Source organism: Leptodactylus fuscus, chromosome 6 (genome assembly GCF_031893055.1).
Source record: "Leptodactylus fuscus isolate aLepFus1 chromosome 6, aLepFus1.hap2, whole genome shotgun sequence".
Lineage (NCBI taxonomy): Eukaryota > Metazoa > Chordata > Amphibia > Anura > Leptodactylidae > Leptodactylus > Leptodactylus fuscus.
The window spans coordinates 169,448,249-169,472,743 of record NC_134270.1 but is presented as its reverse complement, the minus strand read 5'-3'; the positions used below and the strand labels follow the sequence as shown (position 1 = coordinate 169,472,743).

Genomic DNA, 24,495 nt, shown 5'->3' with positions numbered 1-24,495 from the left:
TAATCATTTTGAACCTTGTGATATAAACAAGAGGTTTTGACTAAAAATTGTAAAATGGAACTTATATTTTAGGGTATGAATTATATAAGGTGGGCGGAGCTTAATTATAATATACAGCAGTACCAACCAGAACACTGGAAATCACTGGGGGTGGGGTGGGGGGGCAATGTCATCTGTGAAGATCACAAGAAAGACACAAACACAACAGGTGGGTGATGGACAAATACAAAGCAATCCTGCAAGAGGTGACAATGAACCCCCAGGCAGGGCAAGGGATGAATGAAGGTCAGAGACAGGAAGTGTGGTCACAGATGGGGGAGGGCAAGGGGGGCAACTGCCCCAAATACAAGTCACCAAGAGGCAAAGAACAAGGATAAAAGGGTCACGTAGATAACTAATACAGAGGGCGAAAGAGCAGGAGTATGAGGACAACAGGGACAGGTGTATAGGGACACTTCTATATGGACCAGGACAAGACCTCATGGATCATTACAGATGTATGAGAAGAGGAACATGTGGATTAGGATTGTTTGTGAAGACAGGTCCATGTGGATCAGGATGGGAGTATGAGGACAGGACCATATGGACAGGACAGATGTACAAGGACACTTCCATATGGATAGGACAGGTATATGAGTGTATATATATATATATATATATATATATATATATATATATATATATATATATATATATATACAGGACAGGTGTATATGGACACATGCAGTATATACAGGACAGGTGTATATGGACACATGCAGTATATACAGGACAGGTGTATATGGACACATACAGAATATATACAGGACAGGTGTATATGGACACATACAGTATATACAGGACAGGTGTATATGGACACATACAGTATATACAGGACAGGTGTATATGGACACATACAGTATATACAGGACAGGTGTATATGGACACATACAGTATATACAGGACAGGTGTATATGGACACATACAGTATATACAGGACAGGTGTATATGGACACATACAGTATATACAGGACAGGTGTATATGGACACATACAGTATATACAGGACAGGTGTATATGGACACATACAGTATATACAGGACAGGTGTATATGGACACATACAGTATATACAGGACAGGTGTATATGGACACATACAGTATATACAGGACAGGTGTATATGGACACATACAGTATATACAGGACAGGTGTATATGGACACATACAGTATATACAGGACAGGTGTATATGGACACATACAGTATATACAGGACAGGTGTATATGGACACATACAGTATATACAGGACAGGTGTATGCGGACCCTTTCCTGTCTGCAGCACTAGGACCCCTGAGCTTTAGCAGCCGCCGCCGGACATTGAGCCTCCTCTCTCCTACAGTACACACAGTACAGGGGGCGGGGCTTTACCTGGGCTGGACCATTCCTGCTCACGGGAGGGGCGGGTTCCCTTCTCTTCCTTGTTTCCTCACTTTTCCCATGAGCCGGGGCAGGTGACTCTTTCAGCGGACACTTCTCTTGTACTTGCCCCGTGTGACTGGCCGGGGGTCCCGCAGGTTCTCACACAGGACCCTCCAGCAGGCGGACAGGTGGTTGGCTCCGCTGTACCTGGGGCCGGCGGCGGTCACTTGTCTCCGGAAGTTTGGGCGGGAGGCGGCGGCGGCGGCCATGGCGGAGCGGAGCTCTTGGATCCCGGCACTGCTGGCTCTGCTGGCCCTGGCAGGTAAGAAGAGGCTGAGGGGTAACATGAGACGTTATATTACCTCAGGGAGGGCGCCATATACTCCGAGTATACAGCTTGTTACTATGTATAACTTATTGTATGGGGGGGTAATAGTATACAAGTTATTATATGGGGGGCTAATAGTATACAAGTTATTGTATGAGGGGAGGAGCCTAATAGTATACAATTTATTACTATGTATAACTTATATGAGGGGGGCTAATAGTATACAACTTATTGTATGGGGGAGGAGCCTAATATACAACTTATTGTATGGGGGAGGAGCCTAATATACAACTTATTGTATGGGGGAGGAGCCTAATATACAACTTACTGTATGGGGGAGGAGCCTAATATACAACTTATTGTATGGGGGAGGAGCCTAATATACAACTTATTGTATGGGGGAGGAGCCTAATATACAACTTATTGTATGGGGGAGGAGCCTAATATACAACTTATTGTATGGGGGAGGAGCCTAATATACAACTTATTGTATGGGGGAGGAGCCTAATATACAACTTATTGTATGGGGGAGGAGCCTAATATACAACTTATTGTATGGGGGAGGAGCCTAATATACAACTTATTGTATGGGGGAGGAGCCTAATATACAACTTATTGTATGGGGGAGGAGCCTAATAGTATACAACTTATTGTATGGGGGGGCTAATAGTATACAACTTATTGTATGGGGGGAGGAGCCTAATAATATACAACTTATTGTATGAGGGGAGGAGCCTAATAGTATACAACTTATTATATGGGGGAGCTAATAGTATACAACTTATTGTATGGGGGGGCTAATAGTATACAACTTATTGTATGGGGGGAGGAGCCTAATAATATACAACTTATTGTATGAGGGGAGGAGCCTAATAGTATACAACTTATTATATGGGGGGGCTAATAGTATACAACTTATTGTATGGGGGGGCTAATAGTATACAACTTATTGTATGGGGGGAGGAGCCTAATAATATACAACTTATTGTATGGGGGGAGGAGCCTAATAATATACAACTTATTGTATGAGGGGAGGAGCCTAATAGTATACAACTTATTATATGGGGGGGCTAATAGTATACAACTTATTGTATGGGGGGGCTAATAGTATACATCTTATTCTATGGGGGGGCTAATAGTATACAACTTATTGTATGGGGGGAGGAGCCTAATATACAACTTATTGTATGGGGGAGGAGCCTAATATACAACTTATTGTATGGGGGAGGAGCCTAATATACAACTTATTGTATGGGGTAGGAGCCTAATATACAACTTATTGTATGGGGGGAGGAGCCTAATAATATACAACTTATTGTATGAGGGGAGGAGCCTAATAGTATACAACTTATTATATGGGGGGGCTAATAGTATACAACTTATTGTATGGGGGGGCTAATAGTATACAACTTATTGTATGGGGGGGCTAATAGTATACAACTTATTGTATGGGGGGGCTAATAGTATACAACTTATTGTATGGGGGGGCTAATAGTATACAACTTATTGTATGGGGGGGCTAATAGTATACAACTTATTGTATGGGGGGGCTAATAGTATACAACTTATTGTATGGGGGGAGGAGCCTAATATACAACTTATTGTATGGGGGGAGGAGCCTAATATACAACTTATTGTATGGGGGGAGGAGCCTAATATACAACTTACTGTATGGGGGGAGGAGCCTAATATACAACTTATTGTATGGGGGGAGGAGCCTAATATACAACTTATTGTATGGGGGGAGGAGCCTAATATACAACTTATTGTATGGGGGGAGGAGCCTAATATACAACTTATTGTATGGGGGGAGGAGCCTAATAGTATACAACTTATTGTATGGGGGGGCTAATAGTATACAACTTATTGTATGGGGGGGCTAATAGTATACAACTTATTGTATGGGGGAGGAGCCTAATAGTATACAACTTATTATATGGGGGGCTAATAGTATACAAGTTATTGTATGAGGGGAGGGGTCTAATGGCATACCACTTATTATATATGGGGCTGATACACAATATGATCTATAACTTATTGTATGAGGGGAGGGGTCACCTGAATGTTGGAGAGCCCATCCCCTCAGACAGCGGATACCTGCTATAGACTATTATGTTTCTGTTGTGTTTCCGCTGTCTGGTTTTCTCCGTTGCAGACGTGATCCGAGCCTTAGTGATCATATACAATGTATTACATGGGAGGAGCCTATAACATGTATGTCGGTGTATATGAGCTGCAGTCTTATAACTTCATATACGTCTTCCCCTTTGTGCCGTATAGTTCCTGTAAGCTCTGTATTCTTTCTATGACGGATACGTTCGGCCCCCGTTACCTATATTCTGCCATGTCTCATTTGCACCGTAGTCTCCGCCTGGAATCGGCAGATCGCGCAGTCCCGCGCACTCGTGCACCGCTTATGTGTTTGGTCCGGCCCGTGTGTTACTAATATTTTAGCGGACCAGAACAACAGACAGCCAAGTTGGGATCCGTCCGTTTTCTGTAGTACGGGGTACGCTGCTGTGTTGTCACTTTTTCCCCCCTTTTTGGCAGACTCTTTGATGGATTCCACATCAGATGTGATCGGGGCCTGAGGCCTTATTTACATGACATCCGGTTTTCAGTGCGGTGACGCATGGTGAGCGATCACAGGACTGCCTGCCTCGCCGTGACGTACCGCACTAATATGTGGGCGATCACATAAGTCATACGTGTGACGAAAACTAACAGCACAAAGTGACGTGCCCTGGGGTACCGGGGGTGCAGACGGTCTGTCATCTAATTATCAACACCCGGAAACCGAAATGAAATAACACCCGACGGCCGGACACTGGAGAAGGAGCAACCCAGACTCAGGCTGATCGGTGCGGGGTCTGGTTATCACCCCCTGATCTATCCTGGAGGGGCCCGAAAACCTCACGTCAGTTATTACTGCAAAGATAGAAATCTGCGGGAACCCTCCAGGTGTGCGGCCGAAAAATACACCTGATAGTTGGCGTCTGTCACACACCTACTGGCTAGCACCCATTCATTCCTATAGCCCTATACACACGGCCGGCTATGGGGTCAGGTCAGGTTGGGTACTGTCCAGACGGTTTTTGGGTGTCCTGTATCAGCCCCCTCCTCCTCTCCGGCTCTATTCCTATTATTCTGTGGCTCTACTATCTCTTCTAGTTTGGGATGGTGGGGGCAGGGCGGCTGTGGTCAGGCCCGGGGGCGGTTACTGGAGGGGAGCGCACAGCATGGGGGCTGGAATGGGAACAGCGAAAGTACAATAACAAGACTATGGGAGCGACACCTGGGAACACCCTCCTCCTCCTGCTGCGTACTCTGCTGCCACCACATGGCCAATATTGTGTACTACAGCCGTGATTTAAAGGGGTTTTCCAGGTGTATATAAATAAATATTACTATGTGTAATGTCATGTGCGGCCAGTATCAGTCACGTGTCAGCGGCGAGTAGCTATCGTGGGTTCAGGACGGGGAAGAACACGACAGTCTGCCTCTCCCACAATTTGGAATGATTGTATACACCTATCCTACAGTCACCTGCCACCTAAATTTTGGGCACTAAACACAGGTATCATCTATTTGCAGTCCCACAATGGACCCAGCACATGTATCCTTAGTCACCCAGCTTTCCTAAAATCCTGAATGATCTCACCGGCAGTGCACTTCACCTGTTACTATATCCGGGCTGCGCAGTAAGCCCTGTACTCTGTATACCTAATATCTTCCTTCTCCTTGTATTTGCAGGGGGCAGCAGCGGGATGGTGGTGACGGTGAAGAATCCCTTCAATGTGGTCATCTTGTTCCAGCCGATCACGTTGCAGTGCACGTACGACACCAGCTCTCTGACGCCCCCTATCATCACCTGGAAGTTCAAGTCTTTCTGCAGGAGTCGGATCGCGGACGCCTTCAGCCCATCCAGCGTAGACACCACCATGAACAACCAGCTGCAGCAGGCCGGGTATAACCCGTATGTGGAGTGTCAGGACAGCAGCAGGACGGTGCGCATCGTGGCCACCAAGCAGAGCAACACCGTCACTCTGGGACAGGATTATCAGGGGCGCAAAATCACCATAAACAACAGTAGGTGTTGTCCTATAGATGGCGCCATTGGCCTGGGCAGTCACTGCAGTAGATGGTGACTCTCCATATTTCTTTCTTTGCAGATGCCGATCTCACCTTTGATCAGACGGCGTGGGGTGATAGCGGCGTTTACTACTGTACGGTCTTCTCAGCGCAGGACCTGTCGGGAAATAATGAGGCCTATGCTGAACTGTTGGTATTGGGTAAGAACATCGTCATCATCATCATCGCGTCCCATTTTAGTTGCAAAACCCACAGCACAGGAGAGGCGTCAGGATGTGCCCCGTGTAACACGCAGTGGGGAAGACTAAAACCTAATGCGGCGAGGGAGCCGAACCTGTACTGTACGAGGAAATCACCGAAGCAAACTGTGTACTGTCAGCAGATGTAGGGAGACTACCCGCTGTATTATAGGAGCTCAGCTAGTCTGTATCTCACCACAAACTCACTGACTGTTTCCAATAACAAGCAGCAGAATAGTGAGCGCAGCTCTGGTGTATAATACAGGATAAGTAATGTAATGTATGTACACAGTGACTGCACCAGCAGAATAGTGAGCGCAGCTCTGGTGTATAATACAGGATAAGTAATGTAATGTATGTACACAGTGACTGCACCAGCAGAATAGTGAGCGCAGCTCTGGTGTATAATACAGGATAAGTAATGTAATGTATGTACACAGTGACTGTACCAGCAGAATAGTGAGCGCAGCTCTGGAGTATAATACAGGATAAGTAATGTAATGTATGTACACAGTGACTGCACCAGCAGAATAGTGAGCGCAGCTCTGGTGTATAATACAGGATAAGTAATGTAATGTATGTACACAGTGACTGCACCAGCAGAATAGTGAGCGCAGCTCTGGTGTATAATACAGGATAAGTAATGTAATGTATGTACACAGTGACTGTACCAGCAGAATAGTGAGCGCAGCTCTGGAGTATAATACAGGATAAGTAATGTAATGTATGTACACAGTGACTGCACCAGCAGAATAGTGAGCGCAGCTCTGGTGTATAATACAGGATAAGTAATGTAATGTATGTACACAGTGACTGTACCAGCAGAATAGTGAGCGCAGCTCTGGAGTATAATACAGGATAAGTAATGTAATGTATGTACACAGTGACTGCACCAGCAGAGTAGTGAGCGCAGCTCTGGTGTATAATACAGGATAAGTAATGTAATGTATGTACACAGTGACTGCACCAGCAGAATAGTGAGCGCAGCTCTGGTGTATAATACAGGATAAGTAACGTAATGTATGTACACAGTGACTGTACCAGCAGAATAGTGAGCGCAGCTCTGGAGTATAATACAGGATAAGTAATGTAATGTATGTACACAGTGACTGCACCAGCAGAATAGTGAGCACAGCTCTGGAGTATAATACAGGATAAGTAATATAATGTATGTACACAGTGACTGCACCAGCAGAATAGTGAGCACAGCTCTGTAGTATAATACAGGATAAGTAATGTATGTACACAGTGACTGTACCAGCAGAATAGTGAGCGCAGCTCTGGAGTATAATACAGGATAAGTAATGTAATGTATGTACACAGTGACTGTACCAGCAGAATAGTGAGCGCAGCTCTGGAGTATAATACAGGATAAGTAATGTAATGTATGTACACAGTGACTGCACCAGCAGAATAGTGAGCGCAGCTCTGGAGTATAATACAGGATAAGTAATATAATGTATGTACACAGTGACTGCACCAGCAGAATAGTGAGCACAGCTCTGTAGTATAATACAGGATAAGTAATGTATGTACACAGTGACTGTACCAGCAGAATAGTGAGCGCAGCTCTGGAGTATAATACAGGATAAGTAATGTAATGTATGTACACAGTGACTGTACCAGCAGAATAGTGAGCGCAGCTCTGGAGTATAATACAGGATAAGTAATGTAATGTATGTACACAGTGACTGCACCAGCAGAATAGTGAGCGCAGCTCTGGAGTATAATACAGGATAAGTAATGTAATGTATGTACACAGTGACTGCACCAGCAGAATAGTGAGCACAGCTCTGTAGTATAATACAGGATAAGTAATGTATGTACACAGTGACTGTACCAGCAGAATAGTGAGCGCAGCTCTGGAGTATAATACAGGATAAGTAATGTAATGTATGTACACAGTGACTGCACCAGCAGAATAGTGAGCGCAGCTCTGGGGTATAATACAGGATAAGTAATGTATGTACACAGTGACTGCTCCAGCAGAATAGTGAGCACAGCTCTGTAGTATAATACAGGATATGTAATGTATGTACAGAGTGACTGCACCAGCAGAATAGTGAGCGCAGCTCTGGAGTATAATACAGGATAAGTAATGTAATGTATGTACACAGTGACTGTACCAGCAGAATAGTGAGCGCAGCTCTGGAGTATAATACAGGATAAGTAATGTATGTACACAGTGACTGTACAGCAGAATAGTGAGCCAGCTCTGGAGTATAATACAGGATAATTAATGTAATGTATGTACACAGTGACTGTACCAGCAGAATAGTGAGCACAGCTCTGGAGTATAATACAGGATAAGTAATGTAATGTATGTGCACAGTGACTGTACCAGCAGAATAGTGAGCGCAGCTCTGGAATATAATACAGGATAAGTAATGTAATGTATGTACACAGTGACTGTACCAGCAGAATAGTGAGCACAGCTCTGGAGTATAATACAGGATAAGTAATGTAATGTATGTACACAGTGACTGTACCAGCAGAATAGTGAGCGCAGCTCTGGGGTATAATACAGGATAAGTAATGTATGTACACAGTGACTGTACCAGCAGAATAGTGAGCGCAGCTCTGGAGTATAATACAGGATAAGTAATGTAATGTATGTACACAGTGACTGTACCAGCAGAATAGTGAGCGCAGCTCTGGAATATAATACAGGATAAGTAATGTAATGTATGTACACAGTGACTGTACCAGCAGAATAGTGAGCGCAGCTCTGGGGTATAATACAGGATAAGTAATGTATGTACACAGTGACTGTACCAGCAGAATAGTGAGCGCAGCTCTGGAGTATAATACAGGATAAGTAATGTAATGTATGTACACAGTGACTGTACCAGCAGAATAGTGAGCGCAGCTCTGGAGTATAATACAGGATAAGTAATGTAATGTATGTACACAGTGACTGTACCAGCAGAATAGTGAGCGCAGCTCTGGAATATAATACAGGATAAGTAATGTAATGTATGTACACAGTGACTGTACCAGCAGAATAGTGAGCGCAGCTCTGGAGTATAATACAGGATAAGTAATGTAATGTATGTACACAGTGACTGCACCAGCAGAATAGTGAGCGCAGCTCTGGAGTATAATACAGGATAAGTAATGTAATGTATGTACACAGTGACTGTACCAGCAGAATAGTGAGCGCAGCTCTGGAATATAATACAGGATAAGTAATGTAATGTATGTACACAGTGACTGTACCAGCAGAATAGTGAGCGCAGCTCTGGAGTATAATACAGGATAAGTAATGTAATGTATGTGCACAGTGACTGTACCAGCAGAATAGTGAGCGCAGCTCTGGAATATAATACAGGTTAAGTAATGTAATGTATGTACACAGTGACTGTACCAGCAGAATAGTGAGCGCAGCTCTGGAGTATAATACAGGATAAGTAATGTAATGTATGTACACAGTGACTGTACCAGCAGAATAGTGAGCGCAGCTCTGGAATATAATACAGGATAAGTAATGTAATGTATGTGCACAGTGACTGCACCAGCAGAATAGTGAGCACAGCTCTGGAGTATAATACAGGATAAGTAATGTAATGTATGTGCACAGTGACTGCACCAGCAGAATAGTGAGCGCAGCTCTGGGGTATAATACAGGATAAGTAATGTAATGTATGTACACAGTGACTGCACCAGCAGAATAGTGAGCGCAGCTCTGGGGTATAATACAGGATAAGTAATGTAATGTATGTACACAGTGACTGTACCAGCAGAATAGTGAGCGCAGCTCTGGGGTATAATACAGGATAAGTAATGTAATGTATGTACACAGTGACTGCACCAGCAGAATAGTGAGCGCAGCTCTGGAGTATAATACAGGATAAGTAATGTAATGTATGTACACAGTGACTGTACCAGCAGAATAGTGAGCGCAGCTCTGGAGTATAATACAGGATAAGTAATGTAATGTATGTACACAGTGACTGTACCAGCAGAATAGTGAGCACAGCTCTGGAGTATAATACAGGATAAGTAATGTAATGTATGTAAACAGTGACTGTACCAGCAGAATAGTGAGCGCAGCTCTGGGGTATAATACAGGATATGTAATGTATGTACACAGTGACTGTACCAGCAGAATATTGAGCTCTTATGGTGCCGGGCTTCATATGGACGCTGTGACTTTCGGCCTCTCTTACAAGCACATGAAAGGGATTGGGGGTTACAGTAATGGACTGCGCCTTGTGTCTGAGGATGTCGGTGGGTGTGAGGCAGTGATAGTGTATGTGCTATAGATAAATAGCTGTAGTTTTTCTCCAGATTTCATTCTTGTTACACACAAGTTTGCTGGTAATAGTAGATGGCGGTGGGATGTTATAGCGGTGAATGCTGCCATCTAGTGTCTGACTGTGATATATTTTCATGGTTGGTCTCCTCTGATGTAACGCTGAGCTGTAGAGGACAGTGCACTGTGGGAGAGTGTTAGAGTCTTGTCAGCAGTGCTGTGACTTAGCTCTTACGTCATGTTTAGGGTACACATGATGTTGAGGTCCAAGTCTTGTCACCATTGCCTGTATTGGAAAAGAGAAGCCATTATAAACCACTGTCATCCTCTCGAGGTCACCTGACCACCTATGACATACATATACAGTGGTTCAGGTTTACATCCCATGGCCGTGTGTTGTGCATTGACAGCACTTTGACCTTTGGCATACTGATGACCTGTTTTTAGGATAGATCATCTCTATGTGATCGATGGGGGTCCGATACCTGACACCCCCACAAATGAGCTGGTTGATGAGACTACAGCATTTGGCTGAGGCCTCTTCACTGTATACCCAGCAGTGTAAGCATCCTAGTGGTTGTGTTTGGTATTGCGGCTCAGCCTTACTGTGTGACCGATGACAGTAGTGACAGAGGGCTGCTCCCCTAGTGCTCATGAACCCAGGAGTCTCTTCAGATAGCTGATCAGCGAAGGTACCCGGTGTCAGACCCTCACCGATCACATATTAAAGTCCCAGAAAGCCCCTTTACTCTCTCCGGTGCTATTCCAGGTATGTTCTACACCGCAGCCACATATACACACACCTATATATACCGTACAGTCAGCCATTGTGTATCTTGTGAATTCTCTGCTGTGTTATTCCTATGTCCAGCTTTCTCTCCCGCCGTCCACATTTGAGTATTTTCTGCTATGTCCGTGTTTCGTGAATAGGATGACTGTACAGACTGCTATACTGGTCGTGTGGGGGTCGGGCAGTCCCTCCATGTTGTTCTGGTGACTTGTGCAGGTATTTGGGGGGGTTATTGTACTCACTAGCGCCCCCTGCCTAAAGCAAATGCTCTGATAAGTCCAATCTCTATTTAGTAACTGTTTTCTCTTTTGTCCTCTAGGGAAATCATCAAAGGGCTCTGAACTATTACCAGACTTTGAGATAGATAACATGGAAGGTAACCGCTCCATCCATGATAGCTTGTGAACCAGGGCAGTCTCTGGGGGGGGGGTTAGTTCCCTTATTGCCTCCCCCACAGATTAGTACAGGGTTACCTAGTGCGACCTAGTGACTTGGGGATGGGTCTGCCATTGCTCTCGGTCTCTGCAGTGACGTGACTGTCGCGTCCTCAGGGTTGTGTGCCGCCCTTCACTCTCCATACAAATGAATGGGAAAGCTGAGCGAGCGCGGCCTAGACCCCATTCACTTCTATGGGAGTGCTGGACACACAATCTTGTCGGCCCGGCCGCTTTGCTCTTTGGTTTTCTCTCTTGCTTTGTAGTTTGGTGCTTATTGTGGTGGCGAGGGCTGCGGACGGAGGACATTACACAGGACTGACTCTCTATAGTAAATACGCAAATCCTACAGTGCAGCCAAAATGGCTTAGTAAGTCTCCATACTCCTGCAAAGGTGATATGATCCCAGAACCTCTCTGTAGTAGTGTTATACAGGGCTGCGGGCCTATAGAGGGGGCGAGGTGCGGATCCTAGTGGTTTGTTATTGGCTAATACAACATATAGAGCTGGGGTTACTCCATGATATCATTTGTCATCATTAAGATTATGGAAACCCAGGGCGGTGGAGGCGCCTTGTATTATTCTTCATTTGGCCTGCACAGGGTATCCCCAGCCTATATGATGACTTCTCTTTTGTGCCTACTTTAGTGCTTTTAGGCCTTATCTAAAAACATTCGTCATGCAAAACCGTATTCGCTACACGCCTGTAAAGTGTTTTGTACGAGGATGTATTAGTTGCTGCATGGAGGGGAGAATAGAGCGACATATTGTCTGTGTCAAAACTACACTCTAAGCCTTATTTCGGCCATCCAAGGGGGCGTCTGAGAGTCCATTCTGTTTCACTGAACATAGACCGGGTTCTGTTTCATTGGGACAGAATGGATGAGAAGCCCCCATAGAGGTGATGGACGGCATCCGGGTGTATTCTGCTGCCAGATCGCCCTCCATTCAGATGCATGGGGTTGTAGCCAGGATAGAAGGGCTCAGATCTATATCTAGAACTCCTTAATGTAAGTGGGACTTGCAGAAATCCTTACACTCGCTGCACAAACGTCCTCTCAGATAAATCTGCAGGGGCCATACACCGCTCAGGTTCTGTAGGAGAAATTCAGCCACATGTTTCCCTGCAAGAAAAAGACCTAAAATTTTCGGAGGTTTCCCACGACTGTCCGAAAACCACCGGATTATTCTGCGGCATCGATTTGCATTCTGGAGGTAAAACGTCGGCTCTGGTCACGTAGAGCTGAGATACGACTAAATCTCATCCATAGCAGCGATGCAGTAGATGGTAGTGGATAATCTACTGCGCTCACTCACAGATATAGACAGGGGGCGTAACAGCTTTGTACTGTAGCTGTGCATAGCATTGCCTTGGCACAGGTCTTGACAAGGGTGAGAAATTGACATGTTAAAGGGGTTTTCCAGTCCCACTTACATTCTCCACAAGATGGGTCCTCAGTAGAGATGAGCGAGTACTGTTCGGATCAGCCGATCAGAACAGCACGCTCGCATAGAAATGAATGGGCGTAGCCGGCACGCGGGGGGTTAAGCGGCCGGCCAACGTCAAAGCGGAAGTACCAGGTGCATCCATTCATTTCTATGGAGCGTGCTGTTCGGATCGGCTGATCCCAACAGTACTCGCTCATCTCTATTCCTCAGCATCTGACACCTGGACAGTGGTTGGGGATTGGATGTGGCTTTGCTCCTATTCAAGTCCTGCGGTTCCCCAGAACTACCACTAGTCAGTGGATGGCGCTGCAGTGCCGCTCCTATTACTTGTACAGGAGCTGAGCTGTTTCTGGGCCCGTCCTCTGCTCAGTCCAGATCTGCGCCTGTGTGTGGGGTCTGGGTGTCAGATCCTTTGCAATATACAAAGTCATTTAGTGCAGAGAGATTAGGATTTGTATAAACCTCCTGGTGTGAGTAGCCATGTCTCCTGACGGATAGCAGATCCTGTGCTGACAGCGAGCAGCACCCGTCCTGTTTGCTGTCTGTGCAGTGTCCCGGGCGCACATGCCCTGACTTCACCCTGTAAGTGCTGAGGATTAATGCGTCTCTTCACCTTTCCTCCTGCAGACAGTGACTCCGGCGTCTCCTCTTGTGTTTTGCAGACTGGCTCTTTGTCGTCCTTGTCGTCCTCGCTGCGTTTTTCCTCTTCCTAATGATTGGGATCTGCTGGTGCCAGTGCTGCCCCCACACCTGCTGCTGTTACGTCAGCTGTCCGTGCTGCCCGGAGAGGTGCTGCTGCCCCAGAGCGCGTACGTTTACAACCACATACACAACATTCGGGATACGATTGCATGTCGATGGCATCGGGTAGCTTGTGCCATACTAACTGAGGCTGTGAGATTGGACTCCGTTCCAAAATTTTATGTTGCATAGACTAAACCTCCTGCATAGACAGCCTTAAAAAATAAAATTTTGGTCACCACTAGGGGGTGCTCACCCAATAGGAGCTGTACAATCTCAGATGCAGTGAGCTCCCTCTAGTGGTGCCAGGATAAAATGATATAAGATTATTAAGATATGCATAACCTGACTGGACACGGATACGTGGCCATATTTGTTCCCCACCGTCCTCACACACTGACTCACATCTCTTCTCTCTATTCCTCACAGTGTATGAAGCAGGGAAGGCTGCCACCGCCGGGGTGCCCAGTATTTATGCCCCCAGCGTCTACGCTCCTTCCATGTACTCTCACCCCAGCCAGATGAAGGTGCCGCCACCGCCAGGATCCATCGTAAAAATGTACAACGGCTACGACTATGACGCAGCGAGCTCTGGTGAGCAACAGATACCACCCTGACCGTAACGCCTTACCTCCTCCTACTAATACTATTATGTTTGTTCCTCAATCACGCAAAAACGGCTGAACGGATTTGCATGAAATTTGCCACATACATAGGTAGGAACGCCGATTAAAACATAGGCTACTTTTTATCCCGGTAAATGACATCATTACACAACAGCAGTGAAGGAATTTAGGTTTACACTACACTAAAGGACCTGTCATGACGTCATCACAGGTCCTTGAGCCATAGGATCATGCTAGGCAGTGGGTGGAGCTACACACTTTTGTGGGCGGAGCTATATAGGATGACGCTGGACAGTGTGAAAGCTGAAGAAAATGGAGTCTCATAGAAGATCAGGAGACTACAGAACATGCAGGATGTGTGTGGGCAAGAGGAGTATATCGGGTTTAGAGTTTCAGTGAGTACGACGGGGAATGTGTTGTTCTGCCTCTGATGGGGGAGGGGGGAGAACTTTGGCACATTTCAACAACATCTGTTCAGCCCTTTGTAACACAGAAGCTGCTCAGACAGTCACATAACAAAACCCCTGTAATCACAATTGCCTGATGTAGCAGAGTTTAGGCAGCACTGTAGCACACCTCTATAGGCTCTCCATATGCAAACAAGTACATACAGCTGGGTATCCTATGGATATGCAGCGATGTAGCAGAGCCGAGACGCAGGAGCAGGCTGATCGACTGTGACAAATTTCTGCAACATTCGTTCAGCCGTTTCCAACACAGAAGCTGCTCAGACACTGACATAAGAACACCTCTCTAATCCAAATGGCCAGATGTAGCAGAGTTTAGGCAGCGCTGTAGCACAGCTGAGTACGCTCTCCATATGCAGCGATGTAGCAGAGCCGAGACGCGGGAGCAGGTGGATCATCCACAACAGCATTGACTTGTCGTCTTTATACTTTCAGTGGGCGGACACAGCTCTCAGGTTCCTCTTATTCGGGACAACGATGCCCCAGTATCAGGTACGTATGTTTTTTGTCCTTGTCTAGGTATGGTCACATGTGGCGGATTTCATCTGGAATTGATTACTAAATGGGCAATGTGGATGAAACTTTAACCAATTGTACGCAATGCAGAAAAAAAGTCCGCTGTCAACAGTGATTAAATCCGCCATGTTGTTTGATGGTCATTGTAGATTTTAGACCGCACAGTGCGTAGGTTCTATTCTGCGGTAAATCCACATCCAGACTTTGCTGAAGTTTTCATTTGTACACATGGACATACCTTTAGTGTTCTTACACTTGTGCACACGACCGATGTGAGGCCGGAGTGGACTCCATGATGTACTTACCTCCATTCTGCAGGTCCTGTCCTGCTCAGTGTCCTATGGGACGCTTGCACAGGGAGCGGCGGCCTTGTGTGCGGGTCAGTCTTATTACCCTGTACTCGCTCACCACATTCTGTCGTCTTTCTTCCAGTCCGAAGCGGCTACCGCATCCAGGCCAACCAGCAGGACGACTCCATGAGGGTCCTCTACTACATGGAGAAGGAGCTGGCTAACTTCGATCCAACCAGACCAGGAGCTCAGAATAACAGATTTGAGAACGGTAAGGAAGACTTTGTGACTATCACTTTAGGTCATCGCTCATCCTTTATGCCTTGCCATGGTTGTAGATGACTCGAAACTCCTGGGTCCTGATGCAAAATCTGTACTGGACCCCCATCTATAATGTGGGACCTCCCCTACAATGGCCCTATGGAGTATTATATTGGTCACGGCTAATGATGTCGTCGTCTTTGTTCCCTCCATAGCCACAGTGATGAGCGAGGTCAGCTCCTTACACGAGGAAGATCCCAGAAACAACCTGCGCAACGATCTGGGTCGGCTGAGAAATCAGGCCATGACTCCCATCCAGGACATAGAGATGGACAGTCTCCATGATGGCGGCTACAGACGTCCTCCTCCTCCCACGCGGCCGATGGAGTACAGCGATGACGGATATCGGCACGAAAGGAGAGCACGTACTCGCTCCATGGACGACTTGGACGACCTGGACAGAAGAGATCGATACTACGATCCTCCGGACAGCCGAAGCCGCGGAAGACGCAGCTCAGATGACGAAAACAGCAGCCGAGGTTACGGCAGAGGCAGAGACGGCCGCTCCCCTGACCCCCGGGATGACTATTATGGAGGTAAAAGGAGCCGGAGTAGAGATGACCTCCGGGATCACGACCGCTCCCACCAGGAACCAGAGTATGATGACCGATTCCTTCAAGATGCCTTGAAACGGAAGCAGCAGCAGAGAGCGGGCAGCCGGGATGGCTTAGAGAGTGTCGCCAATTCCTCCCGCTCAGAGGGCCGGAGAAACCGCCGCAACGATGATGATGATTTCCCGCCACCACCTCCTCCATATACAGAAACCGAATCTGTGTCCTCCAGAGGGAAGAAGCTGAGGAAGGTCAGTGAAGTGCCATGTGCTGTCCGCCATATTGTACCTCATTGGTAGAGGTGGGAGATGGTTCACCAGCCCTGGCACATGTTATAGGACTGTGATGTCACCTCCGCTCTCATAAAGGGTAGAAATATTGTCACCAGAACCAGCATATCACCCCAGCCCTGCAGATAGATAGGTTAGTGTCACCAGACCCAGCATATCACCCCAGCCCTGCAGATAGATAGGTTAGTGTCACCAGACCCAGCATATCACCCCAGCCCTGCAGATAGATAGGTTACTGTCACCAGACCCAGCATATCACCCCAGCCCTGCAGATAGATAGGTTAGTGTCACCAGACCCAGCATATCACCCCAGCCCTGCAGATAGATAGGTTAGTGTTACCAGACCAGCATATCACCCCAGCCCTGCAGATAGATAGGTTAGTGTCACCAGACCCAGCATATCACCCCAGCCCTGCAGATAGATAGGTTAGTGTCACCAGACCCAGCATATCACCCCAGCCCTGCAGATAGATAGGTTACTGTCACCAGACCCAGCATATCACCCCAGCCCTGCAGATAGATAGGTTAGTGTCACCAGACCCAGCATATCACCCCAGCCCTGCAGATAGATAGGTTAGTGTTACCAGACCAGCATATCACCCCAGCCCTGCAGATAGATAGGTTACTGTCACCAGAACCAGCATATCACCCCAGCCCTGCAGATAGATAGGTTACTGCCACCAGAATCAAACCAGGTTTTCCTCTTGTGTATTGCGGCCTCCATTACTGAGAGATCACACTTTTTGTCACTATACAGATGAGCTCTTTGGAGTAAGGAAGGCGCTGCCATTCCTCCAAATAGATAAGTGGCAACACCCTCACTGCTCCAAAGAACTCTGTTGCGATCTTGACAATTCACAAGGAAAAGCCCTGTCTGATTCAGGTGCGGTGACCTACCCTATGTATCTGCGGACATCCCCTTTAAGTTCCAGAAAACTCTGTGTATTTTGTGCCAGAGCTGACTGACTTTAGATCTCGTTCTCCGCTTTGCTTCCTCTCATTGTTCTATCACCTTTTGTCTTCCAGGGTGAAGCTCTGAGCCGGGAGAGTCTTATCGTTTGAGCCTCGGACCGGACCCCAATCTTATGTTTTATAACCTTCTGTAGTTTTTGTCCATGAATTCCAGGGATTTTCTGTCGCCCTGAGCCGCACTGGCGCCCGGGGTTTCCGGTGCGGAGATTGTGTCAGGTTTTTATTCTTTGTAAAGTAACTTTTTTGTAATTTAATAAGACGCCCCGATGTGTCCGAGAGATCGCTGTAGAGGATGGATCGCTTCTTGTAATTAATTTTGTACATTTTTATAATTATCAATGTTGTTTTTTAATTGACAGAACTGTAGTAGGAAGGAGCAGATGTTAGCTAGGGAGTGAGCAGCACAGAGTATTTCAGGAGAGGAAGGTGCTGATCTATGGAAGGTCACTTTCACACTAGCATTGTGATGTCCAATCTGATCCATCACTGCTATGAAACAAGCCTGAGATTTATAGTGCAAGGGGCAGGCTTCACAGCAGCACAGAGTATTTTTTTTTTAATATGATCCATATGTGGTAAGATGATTGCATTTTTTTTTATTTTTTTTGTTTTTACTTTTACAATTTTAATTTTCTTGACATTTTGCTTATATTTTACGCCGTTTGTGTTGATGCTGCTCTGGATGTGACTGGAGTATAACAAGTCTTTGAATCACTGGGATAGAATTGCTGTTTTTATACCGATGTGTACAAAATGGCGCAAGACAGGTTCAGATAGAAAATAAATTCCAAAAACATGTGACCAGGGTCATGTGATGCGCTGTCATGGGGTCGCCTATAACTTTTGCAAAAGCTTTCACCTACTCTGCCGAACACTCAATGTGTATTTATTATACGTATAAACAACGACTCTGAATTTTTTCTTCTCTCCTCCACTCCGGGGGATCTTCACTTGTAAACGTCTCTTTTTGCACTAGTTTTCTTAAATCTCCTGCGGCGTCTGACTATCTCGTACCTGTAACCATACCTGCACCCTCGGTGTATAGCACCAGTGACCTGTGAGGGTGTTACACTGCTGTAAAGTGTCTTCTTGGAAGCTGAATAAAGTTTTACATTTTTGTACAATGAGAGTTTTTGTGTCCTTTTTCACTATAATGTGAATGAGTCTGTTGGAGGGTTATGGGTAGAGACGCCATGTGTAGGCCGAGTATTATAGAAGAGCGTCTGGAGCGCAGCCTCAAGATCCATCAGCAACGGCCCTCAAGATCGAAGACGACTCCGTGCCCTTATCTGACCGAGCTCAACAGTTTGACGGTAGTGCAACAAGATCCTGCAGGGTCACCCTGGACTTACCACTAGCTCTACAGATCAGGAGTAGAGATGAGCTCGGGTCAGCCGTTCCGAACAGCACGCTCCCATAGAAATGAATGGAAGCACCTGGCACGTACACTTTGCCGGTCGCCGTGCCAGGTGCTTCCATTCATTTCTATAGGTGCGTGCTGTTCAGAACGGCTGATCCGAACAGTGTTCGCTCATCTCTAATCAGGAGGATGACCCTGCTCGTCCCAGCTCTGTTCTTAAAGGGGTTATATGGAGACCTTTTATGGCTAAGGCCCAAAGTAGTGGGCTGGGGAAAAACCGCAATGAATCATGGTATTTCCCGCAGCGCTTTGCAAAGTCTGCAGAGGTTTCGTGTCTCTGGGACGTATTCCTAGGATCCAGCACTGCCTCCCAAAGGCCCAGTTCACATCTGCGTCTGGGGAGGTCGCTTGGGGACCCCCCCGAACGGAAACCTAAACTGCATAAAAAGGGATTACCTAAGGAAACTCATAGACCATAAGGGGGTCCGTGTGGTTCTGCATGAAATATGCTCTGCTTACAGGACTTTTCTCTCTGCAAATTCCATGCAGATAGGAGAATGGAATGCAGATGTGAACCGGGCCTTAGTCCCCATAGTGAACCAACCAGGCCTTGTGCTACAACCACACAATCCGGATACGTTGCGGCCTTACAGTTTTGCTGCCATCTGCGGCGTCCAGGTCATGCGATCGTGTCAGATGGTTCATTACAGTAATCATAGCTGTCTCCTATGAGCCGTCCAATACAGGTCTGACCAGATCTGCCGCCTCTGAGGTTCCTGCTCATGTTGGACTATTTCTGAACTCCATGGATTACATTAGGCATAAAAATCTGCTCCCGCGCGACCTCCGACATATCGTGTCACAACTTCACTACTTGTGCATCCCCTTCATCCTTCCCCTGCTGGTGTCCGATTCTCTCCTATACTATTCTAATACCTCTTTTCTGCTTTGGCTTATATCCCAAGTCATGTCACAAGGCTTCTTTAATAGTCGGGAGCTGTCTGCCCATAGGTGGCGCTTCAGGTACAATTTTCCTTCTTTTTATTAAGAACTAGATTTCTTACCTTTTTCTTTACTACATCATCAAGTTGTCTTATGTTATAGACTCTGCACTGGCAGCAATGAGAGCGTATACGGTATAGTTGTAGCTATTGCCTGGATTGATGCTACATAATAAGTATGGGACCGCAAACTGCCATCTGCTGTATATTGCGCAAGTTGTACAGACGGGCACCGGATATTGTACGCCGCCATCAGTGGCGTAACTACCACCATAGCAGCAAAGGCAGCTGCCACAGGGCCCGGGACATTAGAGGCCCGGTGACACCCGCTACCACTGCTATCATTATACTTGGGGGACTTTTCGGGCCCCCGAGTATAATGATTGCCGGACCGGGAGAGGTAAGAAACATAAAAAACACTGTTACTTACCTCTCCACGATCCGGGCAGGCTTCGGCCTAGTTGTCTGATGTCTCATGTCCCCGGCCTGCATCCCGGGTCATGTGATGTCTGACGTCATTGAACATCAACTACTTCGGAGGCCGACAGCGTAGGAGCCAGGAGATAGGTGAGTAACAGAGGGTTTTTTAATGTTTTTCTCCCCTGGGTCTCCGATTATTATACTCTGGGGTCTGAAAAGACCCCAGAGTATAATTGTTTATAGGTGTCCACAGTGGGACATAATACTGTGTGCAGGGGCCACTATGGGGGATAATACTGTGTGCAGGGGCCACTATGGGGGATAATACTGTGTGCAGGGGCCACTATGGGACATAATACTGTGTGCAGGGGCCACTATGGGGGATAATACTGTGTGCAGGGGTCACTATGGGACATAATACTGTGTGCAGGGGCCACTATGGGGGATAATACTGTGTGCAGGGGTCACTATGGGACATAATACTGTGTGCAGGGGTCACTATGGGGCATAATACTGTGTGCAGGGGCCACTATGGGGGATAATACTGTGTGCAGGGGCCACTATGGGGCATAATACTGTGTGCAGGGGTCACTATGGGACATAATACTGTGTGCAGGGGCCACTATGGGGGATAATACTGTGTGCAGGGGCCACTATGGGGGATAATACTGTGTGCAGGGGCCACTGTGGGGGATAATACTGTGTGCAGGGGCCACTATGGGGGATAATACTGTGTGCAGGGGCCACTATGGGGGATAATACTGTGTGCAGGGGCCACTATGGGGGATAATACTGTGTTGCAGGGGCCACTATGGGACATAATACTGTGTGCAGGGGCCACTATGGGGGATAATACTGTGTGCAGGGGTCACTATGGGACATAATACTGTGTGCAGGGGCCACTATGGGGGATAATACTGTGTTGCAGGGGCCACTATGGGGGATAATACTGTGTTGCAGGGGCCACTATGGGGGATAATACTGTGTTGCAGGGGCCACTATGGGGCATTATAGAGCGCGCAGGAATGCGTAGGAGGGGGTCGGTTGGGGGGGGGCCATGTCAAAAGTTCGCCACGGGCCCCTGCCATTCCTAGTTACGCCACTGGCCGCCATATATAGAGAACTGTGCAAGAACACCAACAAAATGCTGCAACGTCTCGGGAGGTCAGGGGCATAAACTAAAGGCTCATCAGCTCTAGTGCAAAAGCTTACCTGTGCGACTTCTCCTCCCGTCAGCTGTGTCCTGTCCAGTGGCGTAACTACCACCATAGCAGCGGTAGCAGCTGCCACAGGGCCCGGGACATTAGGGGCCCGGTGACAGCTGCTACCGCTGCTATCATTATGCTCGGAGGTCTTTTCGGACCCCCGAGTATAATGATCGGGGCCCCCTGTTGGTGGAATACTTTCCACCAACAGGGGGCCCCGAAGCTGCAGCAGTGGCTGAGACACAGGAGCTGTAGGTCGGGCTCCTGTCAGCGCTGCAGGACGCTCCCCCTCTCTCCCCCCTCCCTTTCTCTGCTGTCCTCTGCCCACCAATGAGAGGAGGAGGCGGGGCTTATCCCTGCCGTCCAGCACAGAAGAGAAGAGGAAGAAGCTGCTCCAGGAAAATGAAACTGAAGCTACACAGGTACGTACTGAGGTTACTTATTACTATCAGGCATTTGGGGGGATTACTTGTGTTTTAGTAACTCCATGTGCCTCATAGTAATAGCAGTTAACCCCATCATGTCACTCACATTAACCCCTGTTTGCCTCACCATAAGAGTTACTGATATGTGAGACATATGGGGGTAATAGTAATGAAGATACTTTATTATTACCTCCATGTCTCTCACATATCAGTAATTCTTATGGTGAGGCACACAGGGGTTAATTTGAGTGACATGATGGGGTTAACTGCTATTAATATGAGGCACATGGAGTTACTAAATTGTAATGCACAGGACCAGATTTTTTATCCACAATTTGTCCTGGTATAGCGGTCAGCGGGTGACAGTATTTAGTCCTGTAGGGGCCACTAAGGGACATAATACTGTGTGCAGGGGCCACTAAGGGACATAATACTGTGTGCAGGGGCCACTATTGGGTATAACACTGTGTGCAGGGGGCCACTATTGGGTATAATACTGTGTGCAGGGGCCACTATTGGGTATAATACTGTGTGCAGGGGCCACTATGGGACATAATACTGTGTGCAGGGGCCACTATGGGGCATAATACTGTGTGCAGGGGCCACTATGGGACATAATACTGTGTGCAGGGGCCACTATGGGGAATAATACTGTGTGCAGGGGCCACTATGGGGCATAATACTGTGTGCAGGGGCCACTATGGAACATAATAGAGCGCGCAGGAATGAGGGACTCGGTCAAGAGTGTCGGGGGGGCCCCATGTCAAAAGTTCGCCACGGGGCCCCGCCATTCCTAGTTACGCCACTGGTCCTGTCTGCTTTGTGCTATTTAGAATAGCGGTATATTTTATGTGAGCGTCTAGTAATAATCACTTCACACAATGGGACTGAGGGCCCTGCTCGCAAGAGCTTACAATCTATGAGGTAGAGGGGGTGACACAAGAGGTAGTAGGGGCGGTATTGAGGCCAGACCCTTTTGTAATAGAGGTGACTGTAATTACACCAACATAAGACTTTATGAGCCGTCACCAGTCGTGTCCTGTAACATGTGGATGGAGCTTGGACATATAAAGTTATCCTGAGATGACATCATATCATGTGGGGAAATGTGGGAGCAGGGACAGAGGAGGGTTAAGGGTTTACGTTAGACATTGTGATAGGCCTGTCTGATAAGATGCGTCTTTAGTTTGCGCTTGAAGCTGTAGAAATTGGGAGTTAATCTCATTGTCCGGGGTAGAGCATTCCAGAGAAGTGGTGCAGCTCGGGAGAAGTCTTGTATACGAGCGGGGGAGGTTCTGATAATAGAAGATGTAAGTGTTAGGTCATTGAGTGAGCGGAGAGCATGGGTTGGGCGGTAGACAGAGATGAGGGAGGAAATGTAGGGAGGTGCGGCATTATGGAGAGCCTTGTGGATGAGAGTAATAACGTTATATTTTATTCTATAATGAATAGGCAGCCAGTGTAGTGACCGGCACAGACCAGAGGCATCGCTGTAGTGTCTAGCCTGATAGATGAGTGATAATAATTAGAATAAGATATATATATATATATATATATATATATATACACATACACACACACACACACACACACACATATATATATATATATATATATATATATATATACATACCTCCCAACCGTCCCGATTTCCGCGGGACAGTCCCGATTTGGGTGACATGTCCCACGGTCCCGGTTGGAGGGAGGTATGTCCCGATTTCAACTCAGATCTGCGTCCAGAGGACGCAGATCTGAGTTGAACACATATGCGGCTGAAGCAAGGAGCTGACACAGGTCAGCTCCTCGCTTCGCCGCTGCCCGCCTCTCTCCCTGACACATGCGGCTGAAGCTGCTCGCGTGCTCGCTTCGCCGCTGCGTCTCTCTCGCTGACACATGCGGCTGAAGCAGGAGCTGACCTGTGTCAGCTCCTCGCTTCGCTGCTGCCGCCGGCTCCTGGCTTGTAGACGCGATGTACAAGCCAGGAGCCGGCGGCAGCAGCGAAGCGAGGACACAGGTCAGCTCCTCGCTTCAGCCGCATGTGTCAGCGAGAGAGAGGCGAAGCGAGCACGCGAGCAGCTTCAGCTGCATGTGTCAGCGAAAGAGGCGGGCAGCGGCGAAGCGAGGAGCTGACCTGTGTCAGCGAGAGAGGCGGGCAGAGAGTGGCGAGGGAGCGGAGGAGAAGGTAAGTTTAATGTGGAGGTGGAACGTGAATCTGGGGGCAGATGAAGGAGAGGACGGCATGACACTGGGGGCAGAGATGGAGAGGACATGAATCTGGGGGCAGAGATGGAGGGGACATGAATCTGGGGGCAGACATGGAGGGACATG

General features: G+C 47.3%; 1 protein-coding gene across 2 annotated transcripts; it reads left to right on the top strand.

The window, feature by feature from the left end:
• Positions 1 to 1,466: 1,466 nt before the first annotated feature.
• On the top strand, positions 1,467 to 18,852 carry LSR (lipolysis stimulated lipoprotein receptor). Of its 2 annotated transcripts, XM_075277937.1 has the most exons (10): positions 1,467 to 1,717; positions 5,477 to 5,812; positions 5,896 to 6,015; positions 11,419 to 11,475; positions 13,645 to 13,791; positions 14,153 to 14,317; positions 15,252 to 15,308; positions 15,765 to 15,893; positions 16,099 to 16,745; positions 17,811 to 18,852. In XM_075277937.1, exons 1-10 carry the CDS (start codon positions 1,663 to 1,665, stop codon positions 17,844 to 17,846), a joined length of 1,749 nt encoding a protein of 582 aa, XP_075134038.1. In that variant the 5' UTR covers positions 1,467 to 1,662; the 3' UTR covers positions 17,847 to 18,852. The 2 variants fall into 2 exon arrangements, with proteins under 2 accessions (XP_075134038.1, XP_075134039.1); XM_075277938.1 differs by lacking the exon at positions 11,419 to 11,475.
• The last annotated feature ends 5,643 nt before the right edge of the window (positions 18,853 to 24,495 follow it).

Excerpts from the sequence above, each read along its gene's own strand:
- LSR (XM_075277937.1), top strand. The coding sequence starts at position 1,663 with ATGGCGGAGCGGAGCTCTTGGATCCCGGCACTGCTGGCTCTGCTGGCC. Across the intron at positions 1,718-5,476 it reads GGCTCTGCTGGCCCTGGCAG|GGGGCAGCAGCGGGATGGTG; the intron begins GTAAGAAGAGGC and ends TTGTATTTGCAG. Across the intron at positions 5,813-5,895 it reads CAAAATCACCATAAACAACA|ATGCCGATCTCACCTTTGAT; the intron begins GTAGGTGTTGTC and ends CTTTCTTTGCAG.